Source organism: Natrix helvetica (assembly GCF_964273705.1).
Source record: "Natrix helvetica genome assembly, chromosome: 5".
Taxonomy (NCBI): domain Eukaryota; kingdom Metazoa; phylum Chordata; class Lepidosauria; order Squamata; family Natricidae; genus Natrix; species Natrix helvetica.
Genome location: NC_138551.1, coordinates 62,690,388 through 62,709,202, shown reverse-complemented (window position 1 = coordinate 62,709,202; position 18,815 = coordinate 62,690,388). Strand labels below are relative to the sequence as shown.

At 41.7% G+C, this 18,815-nt stretch overlaps 1 protein-coding gene across 3 annotated transcripts in view; it reads right to left on the bottom strand.

Moving 5' to 3' along the window:
* Positions 1–18,815, bottom strand: part of PLPP4 (phospholipid phosphatase 4) — a 187,523-nt gene that overhangs the window by 131,239 nt on the left and 37,469 nt on the right. For 2 of the 3 annotated variants that reach the window (XM_081955958.1, XM_081955959.1), the window contains exon 2: positions 575–683. In XM_081955958.1, the coding sequence (XP_081812084.1) occupies positions 575–683 (109 nt within the window). Of the gene's footprint in view, positions 1–574; positions 684–969; positions 1,051–18,815 lie in introns of those variants that run through there. The other variant, XM_081955960.1, reaches the window with a different exon arrangement.

Genomic DNA, 18,815 nt, shown 5'->3' with positions numbered 1-18,815 from the left:
ATTTATACTGAGTGACTGTAATACTGTTTTGCTATCAGGTCCAAGAAAAGCCAGACAGCATCATGGCAGGGATTCCATGAAAAGCCCTCTGGCAGTTTGCTATGAGATTTATACAGGCTGCCTTGTGAACTGGGAAAAACCAAGGTTTAGACTATACCGATCATTAACTGTTGTGCAGGTCCCTTTCTAAGCATATGTGATCGTGATGAGGAGGAAAAGATCAGCTATAACAGAGGGTAAAAAAAAGTTGGGTAGCAAGCAGTAGTGGCCTCTAAAATCTCAATTTGATTTAACCTCAGAATTCTTTATGAACCATGATACGGCCAGCAATTTATAAAAAGCGAACATAATCGTGATAAGACTGCTTAGCTAGCTGTCATCATCTTTCATACCATATGCAAACAAATTATTTTACAGTGTTAAATTTACTACACGCTGTTAAGAATTGCATTAATGCATCTCCCCGCTTATCAGTCTGTTGTTTTAAAAACATACTTTTCTACTTTACATTCGCTAACAGCCATAAAATGAGTCTCAGTCCCCCACTGAACGATCATTAAATTCTAGTACTTACAAACATGAGACGTGTAGGTATGTTGTCGGATTCTACCAGTGGATTTTTATACAGCCAGATCTCTTCTGGCTGAATAATTCTCTGGAATGGGTCCAAAAACTCTGTAAAACTAAACAAACAAAAAGAAAAAGTTTTACCACGTATTGCAATGAATTTCAAAACACTCAAAAGCATTTCAAAACGAGATGTTGTCAAAATTGTTGAAGTTAAACCAAAGGAATTATTAATTTTGCCATGTGTAATCAAATAGATGCATAGAAAGGTTCATTTGTTTTCCTTGCTCTCTTTCCCTATTTCAGGGGCGCAGAGTGAATTACATATGTGTGTCTGTCTGTCTGTCTGTGTGTGTGTGTCTGTGTGTGTTTATGTGTATCAAATCAACACAACCAACTGACATGACATCTGTTCGATTGGGTAATGGATAGGCACACACAGGCTTAACGGTAACAACAGCTCTTTATTAAGTACACCAAGTGAGAACAATCCAGCGAAGGTTGAGTCTGACAGCAGACCTTTTATAGGGAGCTGTCAGACCCTTCGACCAATAGGATTAAACCTCTGTTCCTGCTGGAACAGAGGACCTTGGTGGAAACAACTGTAGTTAAAACAAGTATCTAACACCCCACCCCTCTTGGATGGAACAATCCTACTTGTTATGTAGTCACGCAGGTAGGCGGGCTTTTGGGTAGCTCTGCCTGACCTGCACAGTTCAGTAGAAGGGGTTTCCTTGGACAGGTCGGACGGACCTGTTTGCTCCGCAGCTCCTCTTGGTGGAAGCTCCTGGAACATTTCACAGGCCGCGGCTGGAGCTTCTAGAGCCGGTTCGCTCAGAGCTTGCTGCGGGCCTTCAACATAACCAGATAAGTTTCCCGGTACCCTCGGGCTTGAGCTAGTCATGGAAGGAGTGATGTTTGCTCTGTTTGGGCAGGGCTTTGGCTAACTCATGCAGGAGTTACCTCTGATTGTCTAAGAGTGAAGTTGGAGAGGCAGCCACAGAGTTGGTCAATATGTCTTCTCCAATTCCTACCATCCTCAAGCGCTAGGAGGTAAGAGCGATAGGGGGAAATGCCTATCACTGTGGCAGGAATCCACAGAGTTCCCCCGGTGTAGTTGTGGGCATATACCAAATCCCCTACCCTAAATGTCCGAATCTTGCTTGTGGAGTCTTGTGGGGGCGATGAGGCAAAATAATTGGGGTGTAGCTGGTCTAAGTGGGACCTTAGCCGGCAACCAATGAGAAGCTTGGAGGGGCTTCTCCCTGTAGTGGCACTGGGTGTGATGTGCTGAATTAGCAAATAGTGGTCAACCCATGTTTGCCAATCTCCCGGGCCCATCCTAGAGAGGGCCTCTTTTGCAGATCTCATCATTCTCTCCACCTGACCATTGGAAGCTGGATAGAATGGCGTGACCAGAACATGCCTGGTTCCCTGAACTGCTAGGAAGGTCTCAAATTGCATGGCCATGAATTGGGGCCCATTGTCAGAGACCAAGATGTCAGGCAGGCCCTGCATGGAGAAAAGTCTCTGTAGCACCTTGATGACCGCTTCTGCCGTAGTGGAGATCATCAGGACTACCTCTAACCATTTCGAGTAAGGCATCCACAACTACGAGAAATGTCTGGGCGTGAACTGGGCCAACAAAGTCAATGTGCACCCTAGACCATGGTGCTTGAGGTCACTCCCACTCCTTAGAGGCCACCTTTGGGGGAGCTGGTCTGGACTCCTGGCATGGTGTGCAGGTAGCCACCCATTCTTTGATCTCCCTGTTCATGTTAGGTCACCACACATAACTCATAGCCAAAGACTTCATCCTGACAATTCCAGGATGCCCTACGTGTAAAGCCTCTAATACTGCAATGCGCAGTTTGGGTGGAACAACGACCCAGTTCCCCCCACAGTAAACAGCCATTTACAACTGATAACTCATCGCATTTGGCAAAATACATTTTGAAATCAGCCCCAACAGGCCCCTTGGGCCACCCCTTCCACACCCAGTTCAAAATTTGTTTGATGGTGGAGTCCTTTGCAAAGTGACGGGCAACGTCACTGGATGAAACAGGCCCAGTCTCAAGGCAGTCAATGAGGAGGACTGGCGTCTCAGGGGTACGGTCAGCAAGACATTCAGGCAGTGGGCAATGGCTTAGAGCGTCAGCATGCCCCAAAGTGGAGCCTGGTCGGTGGATGAGACAGTAGGAGTATGCAGCTAGGAAGATGGTCCATCTGGTCATGCGGGGTGATAATGACACTGGGGTAGGTCAGTCCCCAGCCAGTAAGCCCAACAATGGCTTGTGGTCCGTAACCAGTTCGAAGTCCCGGCCGTATAGATACTCATGGAACCTCTTTACTCTGGCCACTGCAGCCAAAGCCTCACGGTCCAGCTGGCTGTAGTTCCACTCTGCAGCAGACAAGGTCCTTGAGTAAAATGCAATAGGGGCTTCGGTTCTGTTGGGCATGCGGTGGCTGAGGACGGCGCCGATGCTGAATGGGGAAGCATTGCAGGTCAACACCAACGGCAGGGTCTGGCTCTATTGTACCAGAAAGGAGTCCGCCGACAGGAGTTGTTTTACCGCGGCAAATGTGGCAGCCTCGGGTCTGCCCCAGGACCACTTCATATTCTTAGCCAGGAGACAGTGTAAGGGCTCAGCAAGGGTGGTTTTCTGTTTAAGAAAGACGCTGTAGAAATTAAGGAGTCTGAGGAATACCTGCAGCTCGGTTTGATTGTGCGGTGTGGGGGCATCCTGAATTGCTTTACTTTTTGTGTGGTCGGGTGAATCCCAGAGCCATCGATTAGGTACCCTAAGAATTCAAACCTTGGCACATTAATTTGGCATTTCTCTTTTTTGAGACGGAGATCTTTGTCTCTAATTCGAGCCAAAACTGTTCATACACATTTTAAAAGTTGCACCTCATTTGCAGCTGATACCAAGATATCGTCAAAATAGGGGACGATTCCTGGAATCCCATGCAAAAGCCGTTCCATAATGCTTTGGAACAGTCCAGGGGCGATACTAAACCCTGTGCATCACAATGGTTTGGGCCTCCACCGTAGCGCCATTTACAGGCAATTGTTCGTATGCCTGTGCCATATCCAATTTTGCAAAATAATTTCTGGGGCCTAATGAATGAAGGAGGTGCTGTACAATGGGTACAGGGTAGACGCTTTGTTGTAGTGCTTTATTTATTGTGCACTTGTAGTCCGTGCAGGTGTGAACAGACCCGTCAGATTTGACAGGTGTCACTATATCCCAGTGTGCATGATCGACTGGCTCTAGGATTCCCTGGCCTATGAGCTTGTCAATTTCCCTGTCAATTTTGGGGCGGGGAGCAAAAGGTACTCTCCTGGGTTTTAGCCTTATTGGGGCTATGTTGGGGTCCAAACTAAAGGAAATTAGGAGTCCCCACATACTTACCCAGACTGGTGCCGAAGATGTCCTTGAACTCCTTAAAGATGGCTTCAGCAGCGTCATCTTTCAAGACGTTGATACCGGTCACTTCTAGGCCCAGGGTTTGGAACTAATTTAGCCCTAGGAGGCTCTGCAGGTTGCCGCTGACCACTGTCACTGGGAGTTTCCTGCTGAACTGCTTCACCTTCACCTGGAAGGTCCCTTGGCTCATGATGGAGACCCAGTTCCCCTGGTAATCTCGTAGGCAGACATCAGGGGTGCTAGCCTGCTTTAGGGTAGACCACGGCATGATGGTCAGTGATGACCCGGTGTCGATCTCCATCTCACATGGAGAGTCCTTGATGAGGACTGTTACCTTCAGCATTTTGACCACCTGGTGTGTACTTGGCTGATTGATGTATAGTAGGTGACTCTATTGTCACCCTCTGAGTGCCATGGTGGCTTCTGCCAGGCCCCTTGGTTGAGCCTCTGTTGGCTGTTGGGTGCACTTCTAGGGTGCCAGGTAGTGGCAGGGAATTCGCTCCTGCACACCATGGCAATGTGTCCCTTTCGCTCACAGCGCTGGCAGGTTGCGTAGTGGAAACGGCAAGCCAATCTGGCATGGTCTCCTCCGCAGCTAGTGCAAGGCGGGAGACGCGGTTTGAATTTGCGCGTTGGTTGGGCGCGGCTACTGCACATGCGGCAGCTGTCATCTTCTTCGTCTTCTGAGCTCTTGGCCTCTGCAGCCTCGCGATGTACACGTGTACTCTTTCGCATGTCTTGTGGAGCGCTTTGGTGCTGCAGAGTCTCAGTAGATTTGACGGCTGATTTGGATGCCCTTCCTTCGTCCAAGGTGATTGACAGAGTGAGGTTAGATTTAGGTTGTAGGTTAATGTCCCGCACGCTGCAAATTATCCAGTCCAGAATCAGCCCGTTCAGGTCTCGGAATTCACAGTACACTGCAGCCTTATGAAGCATCGCAACATACTCATTAATCGACTCGCCCTCTTTCTGGTTCCTGATGTTAAACTCATGCTGGCGAACATGCTTGGACGGCTTGGGGGCATAGTGGGTCCTCAGCGTCTGTTGGAACATGGACCAGGCGATTGATTGCAGCGGTGTCAGCTCAGAGAGGTATTTTGACGTCTCGAACACTTCCCGTTCATAGTATCCGAGGAATATGTTCTTCTTGCGACCTTCAGAAAGGCCCATGAGGTCGTTTGCCTTGAGGAAGCAGTGAAATCATAGAATGTATGAATATCAGTGCTCGGTGATTGGGTCATACGGAGTCAGTGGGGCGTGCATGGCCATTTTGTGTTCTGAGGGTGTTTTAAGTTTGCCGCTCAAAAATGGCTACTCGAAGCTGCGCTGAGCTCCGGGCTGGATGTACTTGCTGGATTGCTACGCTCTTTTTGGTTCGCCTAGTTGCCTTCCAATCCCACCTTCATCGCCAGTGTTCGATTGGGTTAATGGATAGGCACACACAGGCTTAACGGTAACAACAGCTCTTTATTAAGTGCAACAAGTGAGAACAATCCAGCGAAGGTTGAGTCTGACAGCACCCCTTTTATAGGGAGCTGTCAGACGCTTCGACCAATAGGATTAGACCTTTGTTCCCGCCGGAACAGAGGACCTTGGTGGAAACCACTGTAGTTAGAACAAGTTTCCTACAACATCCTTCACCATAATTTTTAGAGAGCTTTTATTTTCATCACTACTGCCACCTATGTTCTGAATCTGTTGGGCTCCTATCTTCATTTATAACAGGTCCTCACTATTAGGATTTCTGTCTTATTAAAAATGTTGCTTCCCATAAGCAAAAGTTCATTCTGCTAGTGTACGGGCGTGTTTGAATACAGATGGTCCTCGACTTACAACAGTTTGTTTAGTGAGTGTCCAACACTGAAAAAAAATGACTTGATGATTGCTTTTCACACCTACAACCGCTGCAGCATCCCCAGGGTCAGGTGATTAAATTTCAGGCACTGACTCATATTTATGACAGTTACAGTCTCCCAAGATTGTGTGATCATCTTTTGCACAAGCAAAGTCAATGGGGAAGCCAGACTGACTGAAGTGATTCACTTAACAGCTGTGGGAAGAAATGTCATAAAATGAGGAAAATTCACTTAAGAAGTGTCTTGCTTACCAACAGAAATTTCAGGCTTAATTGAAGCCATAAGTCAAGGACTACCTGTATAATGATTTTTTTAAAGAAGCAAGCAAAAGCAGGAAAGCTACTTTTTTTCTTGGCTGTGGAATTCTGAGAGTTGAAGTCCACACATCTTAAATGTGTTGAGAAACACTGGTCTAAAGTAAAAGGAGAGATAAAGCAGACACCAAGAGGGAGAAACTATGACTCTTCAGCAGATCTTCCAGATAAGGGGTGTCAAACTCGTGGGCCAGATACGTCATGAGCCGGCCACGCCAAAGCCCATTTTAATGAAGGGGGGGTTGCAATACGTCACTTGTTGACATGTTGTCGTGAGTTTGACACTCCTGTTCCATATAAAGATACAGTACAGTGTCATAAGCTAGCCTCACATGAAGTTGTAACTGTGGCTTGAAACTGCAAGCTGTTTTGATCTATCCCTGTATCAGTGGCATCCATGGAGAGAGAAATGCCATTTCAATGCAGTGACCTTCAAACACTCAAGAGTCTTTCTGTCTTATGTTCAAAGGCACAGTGTGCTTTTACAGAAGTTAGTACTACTAGCTAAAGGAGCTGAAATGTAGAACTGCCAGACCGCTACTGTTTAACAGTATGGAAAGTAATTGAAGATTGCCAGCAGGGGCATATAGGGAAATATGGACTATTTACCATCTTTTGTTTTTGCAAAGAGAAGCAGAAACAGTTTCAGGTACAGAGCTGGGTAAAGCATTCAGTTATAAGTTGACAAGCGAACTCTAATTGGCTCTCAGTTCTCTATGCTCGGTTACAGCCAGAAAGAGCAAACACTAATTGGCAGGCATTTTCCACAAGCTCTAAACTTGTAAATAATATAAACATATCTTGTGCCTCTACGTGTCCTGATGTCCCAACAAAGCAGAAATAGGGGGACGAACCAGAACAATTTGTTTGTGTTGAAATTTTATTGTTGAATTGTTTCTGTTAAATTCAGCAAATTTGAGATGGGAAAAGGCTGATCCTCTGGAAGACCCAGATATATTTGAAACCCAGGAAGCCAGATATAATGGAATATTTGGATGACCTTGATAAAAGAAGGGGAAGGGATGCTGCCTAGGAAACAGATAAGAGATGTAGGAGCCCACAATGGCTTAACAGTTATTTGTTTGCTTGTTTGTTTTATTGATTTATTTGTCACACATGTATAAGATAACAAATATAAGTATAAACATGATTATGAATACATGAAATGGATACGAATAAATGGGGACTTTAGGACAGGGACGGTAGGCACTTTGGTGCACTTATGCACGCCAGGGGTGAGTTCTAACCTCTTCTATAGAAGAGGTTCCACAAATCTACAGTGCCGTTTACAACCGGTTCCAGCTCCCTCCCCCCGCCCGTCTGCACATCATCAAGATGAAGAGTGAGAGGAGGAATTCTGGGAGTTGAAGTCCACAAGTCTTAAAGCTATCAAGTTCGAACACCCCTGGGGGGGGGTTTCTAAAGGGTTAGGGGTGCAAGAAGCCAACATTTTGGTTGCTAAGCAAGAGTGTTGTTAAGTGAGTTTCACCACATTTTACAAGTTGGCAATGCCCACCCAGTCACATGACTGCCAAGCCACTCCCACAGTCACATGGCTGGCAAGCCACTCCCACTCAGTCACATGGCTGGCAAGCCACTCCCACCCAGTCACATGGCTGGCAAGCCAGTCCCACAAAGCAGGCCACACCTACAGAAGAGGTTCTAAACCCACCACTGATGCATGTCCCTTACAGATCTCTTAGGAATGGGGTGAGGTTGACAGTAGACAGTCTAAGGTTAAAGTTTTGGGGGTTTGGGGAAGAACTGTACATATTTAACTTTTTTATTGTATTTTGTGATATTCTCTATGGACTGTACACCGCCCCGAGTCCCTTCTGGGAGAGGGGGCGGTCTAGAAGCACCAAATATAAATAAATAAATAAATAAATAAAATAAACCACAGAGTCAGGGGGTGCATTCCAGGCATTGATCACTCTGTTGCTGAAATCTGCAATCAGGTTTGGAGCGATTTATCTTAAGTTTGTATTTATTGTGTGCTCGTGTATTGTTGTGGTTGAAGCTGAAGTAGTCATTGACAGGTTGTAGCAGTTTTATGTACTACGCTTAGGTCAGACTGAAGGCGGCGTAGTCCTAAGTTGTCTAAGCTATGTTAGAGACAGAAACTTGGGAAGACCCACCCTAGTGGATCCCCGAATTTAACAAGCAGTTAAAAATGATGGAGGAAATTTGCTCTTTCTAACTTGGAAGATGCCATTAATACAGCCTTACAAGAAAATAGAATTAATTCATTTAGTCATGTTTTCTATCTTGTTTATCTGGAAGTCTCAGTCTCTCTCTGTCTCTCTGTCTCTGTCTCTGTCTCTGTCTCTCTCTCTCTCTCTCTCTCACACACACACACACACACACACACACACACACACACTGAGCATAGCCCATATGAAGTGATGCTGGAAATTATAGCTTCCAATTCCTCACTCTACAAAAACTACCAAATTCTATCATTCAACATACTGGCAGTTGAAGATTTAATGCTAGAGCAATGGGGCCAAATTCTCTCTAATTCTAAAACCAGGCCAAATAGCATACTACAGCCTCGCTCTCCCAGATATCCCTAGCACTATCTCACTACCTATTTCCTAATGGTGAGATCAGCTGGATGGAAAGTGCTACCATTTTCTCTGGACTTTCATTTGCTAATGCTTTTCTCTGCTGCATTATAGTATGACCTTGGCTTATTTGAATCAAGTAATTAGCCAAGGAGGTTCTGTCTCCCAATGCGTAGAACCTATAGAAGCCTAGATGGGACGCAACAGGCTTTAATTCAAATCTAGCAAGACCGATTATGTTTAGGGTTTAGGACCCTCTGGTTCTGGGGACTAGCCATCCTTGCCTCTAGATGGGGTTACATTGCCTCAGACACATTTGGACCCACGACTCCTGTTTGAGATGGTAGACAAGTCTAGGAGCATCTATGCCCAGCTTTGTACTATGTCCAATTGTACCTATTCCTAGACCGAGATGTCCTCTCATAGTCACTCATGCCATTGGACAGTTGCAACATCCTGCACATGGGGCTGCCTTGAAGACCATTAGAAGCTGCACCTGGTGCATAATGCATAAGGCCTTGAAGACTTGGCTCAGTGCTTGAGCCTGGGGGCTCAGCATGTCTCCTGGTTATGTTGATTGCTATGGGTTTAAAATCTTCATACATTTTTTATTATTTTAATGAAAGTTCCCAGAGTAATGTTTGAAATGGGATGCTATATAAATCCATAAATACATACATATAGATAGATTCATACTTTTATTTGACAGTAGGATATATTCTTTGTTTCAACTGGAAAGGAAGATTTCTTCTAGAGCAGGGGTGTCCAAACTTGGGAACTTTAAGACTTGTGGACTTCAATTCCCAGAATTCCCCAGCCAGCCATGCTGGCTGGGGAATTCTGGGAGTTGAAGTCCACAAGTCTTAAAGTTCCCAAGTTTGGACACCCCTGCTCTAGAGCAAATCCTAGAGCAAGCCCTCATTCCCATAAATTGCAGGCCATCTTTTCCCTCCCACTCAGCAATGACCAGACTTGACAGTTTGACAAGCAGTGAGTATTTTTACATTAAAGGCTGGCATCTTTAATAATGTAGCTGCAATGTAATAAGGCCAAGTTAAGAGTATAGATATCAAAAATATCAATACAGCGTCACCAGATTATGTTTCCAATGCTGTAATCAAGCCCTGACAACCTTAGACTTCCTATTAGATTTGTCAGGGATATCTTTTCTTTGCTCTTATAAGTTTTGGTGGGGCAAAACATGCCTTTGACATCCTCTTTTTCTCATCTTTAAGTACTCGTATACATCCCATGTGAATATATATAATTAACAGGATTTTCCAGTCAGAGCTTGCAGCTTTTCAAAGACTGTAACCCAAATTTCTTTCGTTTTACATTCTATAAGCAATTTGCACAATACACAGAATGAATATAAGCCTGTGGTGAGTAGATCTTTCATGCCATCTGAAGCTTCTTTAAAATTTAATGTGCAATTACGACATTTCAAAATATGTTAGTCACACTCAAGGGTATTAAAGTTCTATATTATAATGCCTACTTGTATTTAAACCTACATATATACCTATGTACATTAGATGACCAAGATCTTGTAAACCAGCTAAATCACATAATATTACTTGGTTCTCATGTGATCTTTCTCAAGATGTTGGCAATTTTACATTTTAGGTTTTTATTCTCACATCATAAGATGGGAAAAGGCTGATGACCCCTGTTTTTGGTATACACTGAAAAAAAGGTGCATGCTAGGTAGGTTTAAAATATTATCTCCTGAAAATTGAAGGTTCAAAAATAAGAACTGTTTGTGAAACAGTTTTGCCATGGGAAATCCATCCAATACAACTGACAAAACTTCTAGGATAGCAAGAGAAAAATCTTGTTTTTCCTCAAAAAAAAAAAAAAGATCAGTACAGTTGTGTTTTCAGAATAAAAACAAATTTTGATACAACTGTGATGGCTGAGAATCTTCATAGACATTTTTAGAATCAGACTATACCTGAAACCCTAGCAATACTTTCAGAATAGTTATTTGAGGAAAACTGCTGAAAAACTCCTGGAGTGGACTTCTGGGTTCTCCAGTCAAACATTCAATTTCCTGAAAATGAAATTTGAAACATATCCAGCACATACTTTGGTTCTTAGTAATTTTGTTGTGCTATAGCAGGATGCAGATATTTTCCTGTCCGCTGAAAATATTATGAAATTAAAATGAATAAACCAAGAAATCTCTTTAAAGGAGCAGGTAAGCCATTCAGTGTCTCTCAAATATACAAAATACTTGCACCGTTCAGATTTGATTAATAGCAAGGCAGACACATACACTTTAATATAATATTGACTTGTCATATTTGTGCCCGACAGGACAATTTATATTAGCAGCATAGTGTTTCCATTTTTAAAGATAAAAGAAATAACAGTGAAAAACATTGTGCAGATCGGTTTTGGCAAAGATACAATGCCGATAGCAACCATCCATAAATGAATTGGATCTTTACTGAACATCTATTTAAATTAGATATATTGAAATGTATCTTGACTATAAACTTATACAAGCCTACTTGGAAGTGAGCACTATTGAGCTCACTAGAGCTTCCAATTTGGTTTGTAAGAGGCCAGTATCAATTTAATATCCTATTGTTTGATATCACTTTGCAACAATATGATAAGGCACACATTTCAAAGGCTATAAACTGCAGATTAAGAAAGAATCACTGTACATTTCGCTGAAAGATTTCAGCAATCAAGCAAAGCATGCTATCAATTGTCCCTGAAGTATGCATTGGAATTAGCTGAAACCCAATCCTTAAATCAAATTAAACCACTAAAATCCAGTTTCATGTTCCACATTTGTAAAAGTACTCCCAAATTGTCCAATCACAATTTTAATGTGTGTAACCTAGACATCTTCAGAAATGTATATAACAGATTAGCATCCAGTTTTAGTTTATGGACACAAAGTGGGGAGGGGAGGAGGAGGAGGATTATAATTAAGCAAAAACTCAACAGACTTTGGCTATGTGACACAAGCAAATGATAGCAGCAGCTAGAAGATGGATGGACAGGATCAAAGAGCTCATAACAATATTACTGGAAGAGCTAATTATAGATAATTATCAGGGTCCAGTTAAAATGCAGGCCATCTGTCCATAGGAAAGATGATACTAAACTTAAAGGCATCTAAAGAACAGTTCCTATCTGACTATCTACGATGGAAGCATACATACACCCAAATTTAATTAACATGGAAACTATAGTCACATATAAAGAGCTATTGAACAGGCAGGGGGAGATCAAAACTAGAGAAGAATTGACATCACAAGGAATACAAGTAGAATGGTGGTCTTATTTACAGATACAATCAAGGTATGCACAGGATAGGAAGAACAAAGGTATTGCCAAGACTACACAATATTAGATAAACTGTTGATACAGACAGAAAACAGACTGATCAAAGTGCTGTATAGATTTTTGTTGGAATATAAACTAGAGGAAGAACATGTCAAAGAAAACATGGTCGCCTGGGCGAAAAATTTCGGTTACAATGTGGAATTGGCTAAGTGGGAAAAACTTTGGATACTTAATCAGAAATTAACATTGGCTACGGCGTATAAAGAAAATCTTTACAAGATGTTCTACAGATGGCATCTCCCGCCAGCACGGCTATCTAAAATGTTCAAAAATTTGGCCCCAAATTGCTGGAAGTGTAAAAAAACACCAGGCACCTTCTACCATATGTGGTGGACGTGCACTGAGGCAAAAAAATATTGGAAAATGATCCAATCATGGTTAGAACAAATGGTGGGAGAACAAATTATGTTTAAACCAGAAACTTTTCTCCTAGGCATAATACCGAAGGGGTTTAAGAAAGATACACTCTATCTAATTATACATATACTGACTGCAGCGTGCATAACCTATGCACAGCATTGGAAAAAAGAAAATACACCATCAGAGCTAGATATAATCAGAAAAGTGTTGGCCTGTGCAGAAGCAGATAGGCTCACTTTGGAACTTAAAAATAAAGGGGAATCAGAATATTTTGAGGTATGGAATAGATTTTATGACTGGTATAAGTTAAGATGACAAGACTGGAACAAATGTATCTATGTATTAAGTAGAATAACTGTTAATGGTTGAAACCAGCTGTACATAATGTGAATATATGATCACCCCGACCCCGCAGCATTGCATTGTTTTAAATGTAAAAACAATAAAAATATATTTAAAAAAAAAGAACAGTTCCTTTAAAGTCTGAAAGGTACGTTAAACTGATCCTTGCTTGACAATGTATCAAAGTCTGTCACCAAATAACAATAGGCATTTTCCTTTAATAAATAGAAATCAAAAAGAACTTCTCTCCATGATATGGCTGTTGTGGTCTGCCGGCAGTCTGCGAAGATCACAGCAGAGTCAGACAGCAAGGAGGTTGGGGAGGAGCACCAGCCAGTCCTGGAATCTGGGAGAGGCTCGAACGGCTCTGCTTTGGAGGCAGAGAGGGGGCTAGGACCATCTGGGAGTTATGTGCTGTCTCTGGAGCCTCCAGAGTCAGACAGCAGTGAGACAGGGGACCAGGCTCCCCCTGTTCCTAGTGCGCACATGCGCAGAACTGCCAGAAGGCAAAAACAGTTCAAACAGAAGGGACGACTCAGAGGTAAGGTTTGGAGGTGATTGGCCCCTTCCAAAGGACATAAAGGAGGAGCAAAGGCACGTGAGCCTTTCCAGGAAGCAACTTGGTTCATGCTGGTCAGTTTATTTTCTGAAAATACGTTTGGACTCTTTGCTCTGTGTGGCCTTGCCAAGCTAATTGCCAATTAAGTCTTTGGCAGGGTTTTCAAAAAAGATAAAGGTAGGTGCTTATCAGCCTTATCCCAAAGGACTTTGGCAGCCTGCTGTAGAACTCTTTACTACTATTTGGAACTCATTACGGGCTGTGCATGAATATAATTCACAGCCTTTGAAATAAAAAGAGGGTTTTTGGACTCACTCGTGTGCATTTTACTGTATCAGGAAGCCTAGGTTAGAACAATGGCACATATCTCTATCAAATTCAGCATACCTCAGCTTCTCAAAGCATGCCTGCAAATTTCACCGCATCCTATCAACAAAGTCTTGAATTTGTAATTTTCAGCAACTAAGTAAATATTGGTCTGATCCTTGTTGATGCTTTAGGTCAGAGGTAGACAGTCTGAGTCTCAGGCTCTCTTTTTCTTCCACCTGGAGCTTCTTTGTTTCTAAGTTTCATTGCATTCATGTTGCTGTCTCTTAAGCCTAATGAAGAATTTCTATGCACGCATATTAACAGAAGCATGTGGCATTTTTCAGATTTAAACATTTTCACCTACAGGCCTTTTTTTTAGTTCATTCATGAATTAGAATAAAGTTACAATTTCACTAGTGATACTACTTAAACCAACCTTTGTCCAACCTCAACTATGAGCAGCAATTATGACAGGCCATCATATTTCATGATCTTCCCATCTCCTAAAACTGCAGTCAAGTGATGTCAATTTAGAAATGAGAAGTTCAACAGTCATAAAATGATTGTGCTATGCTAGTATCTCCATGATATAAAAGTTAAATGTATGCAAAAAAATGTTTTTTTTATTTTTATTATTTTTTCCTAATATTTTATTTATTTATACCCTGCCTTTATTATTGTTATAATTGTTGTTGTTGTTGTTGTTGTTGTTAAAATAACTAGTATAAAAATACAATGAGGAAATAGAGGAGGAAAAGAGAAAGAAACAAAAAAAGAGGGACATCTTTGTTTTCTTTTGCTACTGTCATTCAACTATTTGCAAATCTTTGTATTTGGTGATTTCCTCTGATTTTTTGTCTTCTCTCCTGCTCGTTCCAGGTCCTGCCACATCTATTAATCTAGGTCTGTATCTGAAGTTTACAGAAACACTTTCGCATGCTTCAGACTTTTACTTTATAATGGGAATGGAAGCGGACAGATAGAAGTAGAAAATGAACAATCAAAGAGAGTGTTGTGAACAATAGTTTCATTCATACTTGGCAAAATATAGAGATTTGTCCATTTGTAAGGATTAATACTTTCCAAATGCACTGGATTTAGATATTTTGATTCTGCTTTCTAAAATATTTTTCTATTACTTTAAATTGTGTAAGAGCAAGCAATTATAATACTACAGTTACCATTCTCAGACACTATGTTGCTGCTGTTGTTAATCGCGAAGTCATGTCTGACCCATCGTGACCCCATGGACAACATTCCTCCATGCTTTCCTTTCCTCTACCATCCCCCAGAGTCCATTTAATCTCACGCCTACTGCTTCAGTGACTCCACCCAGCCACCTCATTCTCTATCATCCCCTTCTTCTTTTGCCCTCAATTGTTCCCAGCATTAGGATCTTCTCCAGTGAGTCCTTCCTTCTCACTAGGTGACCAAAGTATTTGAGTTTCATGTTCAGTATCTGGTCTTGTAAAGAGCAGACAGGATTGATGATCTCTAGGACTGACTGGTTTGATCGACTCCTGCAGTCCAAGGGCCTCGCAGGAGTCTTCTCCAGCACCAAAGTTCAAAGGCCTCAATTCTTTGGTGCTCAGCCTTTCTTATGGTCCAACCTTCACAGCAATACATTGCAACTAAGAAAACCATAGCCTTGACTATATGCACTTTTGTTGGCAGGATGATGTCTCTGCTTTTCAGAGACTATATCTCCCAGCAAAAGTGGAATGGTGGCTATGATGATATAGGTAGTTTCTGCAAATCAGTGCAAACACTAGTAACCTTTGATGGAATTTCTTCCTAGATTGGTGTCTATGGAAAGTCTCAGTCATCCAGGTCATGGTTGTCTGAAAGATGCTTTTTCAAGAGGCAACTGGACTTTCTGGTTTTTCTTTGAAGATGTTTCAGCTCTGAAGCTGAAGAAGTTTCTTGGATGAGAAGTGAAACATTTTCAAAAAAAAAACAGAAAGTCCAGTTGCCCTCTTGAAAAAGCACCTTTGGGACATCCCTAGATTGGTGTTACATCAAGCTTTCCAATCCAGCTTCCACCATTTGGCAAGATTCAAATTTACTGGAATCTACCACAGCTCTAATTATTTGGCGGCAAGGATGATTGTGGCACATGTAATTCAACATATTAGAAGGTCAGATAATGGAAAGCTGAAAAGTTAGTGTGAGTTTTAAGTTGTCTTTAACCCAGGAAATTGGAAATTTTCCCAATACAAACAAAATATTGTTTTGTTGAGAAATATTGAGAAATAATCAGTATGAAGAATGTAACATAACACAATTACCAACTTAATCGAAAAGTAGACACCCCCCCCCCCAAGAACCAAGACACAGAACAGGACAACGGATCACCCTCCTCCCTTACATCAAAGGCACCATAGATAAAATCAGCAAAATTCTCCACAAACACAATATCAAGACAGCCTTCAACACTGACCAAAAAATAGCCAACATCTTAAGAAACCCCAAAGACAAAATCCAGCTAGAAAAACAAAGAATCTATGAAATACCATGCAAAATCTGCTCTGCAACATACATAGGACAAACAAACAGGAGAATAAATGCATGCATCGCAGAACACAAGAACACAGTAAGAAAAAAAGAAAAAACTTCCTCCCTCTTCCAGCACCTCAAAGCAATAGGAAATGAAATTGATTTTCAAAGAACCAAATTAATCTCCAAAACTGAATACTTCAACAAGAGAATAATTATGGAAGCCATCGAAATAGAGAAAAAAACCCACAACATGAATAAACATGACGATATCTCTCACCTACTAGACATCTGGAAACTAGCCCTAATCAACAAACGAGTCCCAGCCACGAAAACCGACACCGGACCCAGAACAACACAGGATGCAACCACCAATCACCCTCACCAGACTCAAACCCAAACCCATCCCATAGACCAAATGCAACCACCATCCAGAAGCCAAACTACGCCGGTATCACCAACTGCTGCATGCCCCTCTGACCCCCACACAAAGCAAACTGACACACGCCATCAACACATGGCCAGACCGCAAACTCAGAGCCAAACCAAAGCCCAGGATGTTACACCACAGCCATCTGCTTAGGACATTACATCACAGAACTCAGGAGGTTACAACATAAAGAACTCAGGATATCACTACAATAGAGCTCAGGAAGTCATCACACAGCCCATTACCCAGGTCATTACAACACAAAAGAACAATAGGCACATAGCCAGTACCTCAACCACACAGGATGTTACAAAACAGCTGATTAATCTGCAAACATCAACTCCATCAACTAATCAAGATGTTACAACACAGCCAACCAATCCGCTTACAGCAACAAAGCCAGCACTCCACACACCCCCGCCAATATTTATAAAAAGACGGCAGCTCTGATCACACTTTGCTCGCACAGGCACGAAGCCAAAGGCACCAGCCTGAAGATGGCGAATGGGACCTCATCAAAACGTCGCCAAGATACTCTCAATCTTACATGGGAAAAGACCCAAATATGCCAAGACCTGCATATACACATACAGACACACACACACAAGCACACACATAAATATATACATATACACGCACACACACATATATTTATTTATAATATACACACACATACATATATATATATATATATATATATATATATATATATATATATATATATATATATATATATTATACACACACATACATTATACTATAAATATGATTTGAATTGACCACTACCTTAGTGTAACTCACTGATATCAAGAATGTCTATCTTAGTTCTAGCCATTACACTTTTTGAGTTTCCCAAGCGACATACTAATAATATATTTTTGTTGATATTAACTAGCAGCTTTATCTTCTATTGGCTTTTATTGCTATTTTCTTCCATTATTCCAAGCACCAGAATTTTTTCCAATGACTTTTAGTTTCATGTTATATGTCCAAAACATTTGTTTTTTAGTTCTGCCAGGAAGCAGTCTGCTTCACGTCATCTAGTTTTGAAGGATTGTTTGTTCTGCAGTCCATGTATTCTCAACAGTTTTTGCCAGCATTGTAATTCGAAGGCATCCATTTTGCTTCATCCAGCTTTCTAATGTTCCAGCTTTCATAACCATATGTTGCAATTAGAAAACCTTAAGAGGATAAAGCAATAACACCAACTTTACAACTCTACAGTATAAATTTAATGTTGGTGCCTTTGCTGAATAATGTGTTTGTGAACAAAACAATATTTGTTTTTTTACTTTGAAGATTAACAATGTATAAAATTAACATAAACCTTTGTTGTCTTTGATTGTACTAAGGGTCAAAGTTATTTTAATATACACTTAATGTAGTATTTTTAAAAATTCCAGAAATCAAGAGTCCCTATTCTTACCTTGCCATTCTCAGCAGTTCTATAATTATAAGATGCTTTAATTTACAATGAATGCTATTTGTGAGGACGTAATGGAGCAGTGGCTTAATGATAATGGAACTGTTGGCCAAAAGTAATCTGCATTCCACTGGTTTGAACCCAGTTCTGTAAGACAGGGTGAGCTCCTGCCGCTCAGTCCCTAGCTCCTGCCCACCTAGCAGTTCGAAAGCATGCAATATTGCAATAAACGGGTACCACTTCGGTGGGGAAATCCAAATTGTATTTGTGTGCATGGACAGTGGAAACTAACACTGGACCTGGCCAGACAAAAGGGAATGCAACATGAGGCAAGATAAGGCAGGATCCAGAAGAACCATGTAGATGTATGTAGATCACCATAACATTGTATGCCCTACACCTGTGATGGTAACCCTGTGGCACGCAGCGCCCTCTGTGATGGCACATGAACCGTCACCTCAATTCAGCTCCACTGAATCAAAGCGTCCTTCCATTTTTGTGCGTAATCTTGCTGCCACCAACATATATAATGGGAAATCCTACATTTATTTATAAATAAGAAATAAGACTTTTAGTTCTAATGAAAGTTACTAAAAAAACAAATTAGCTTAGAATTGTCCAGTTTCTGTCCCTTTATTGTTTCATCTTTATTTTGGCCGCTGGATTTAAGAACCAGTTGTTTAATTTTTCAATGCACATTTCCTGAGTGGTGGGCTTGCAAAATGTTCACTGTGATTTTGCAGATAACAGTTTCCCAAATGGATTCCTTGATGCATCCCAAAGGATTAATGCATC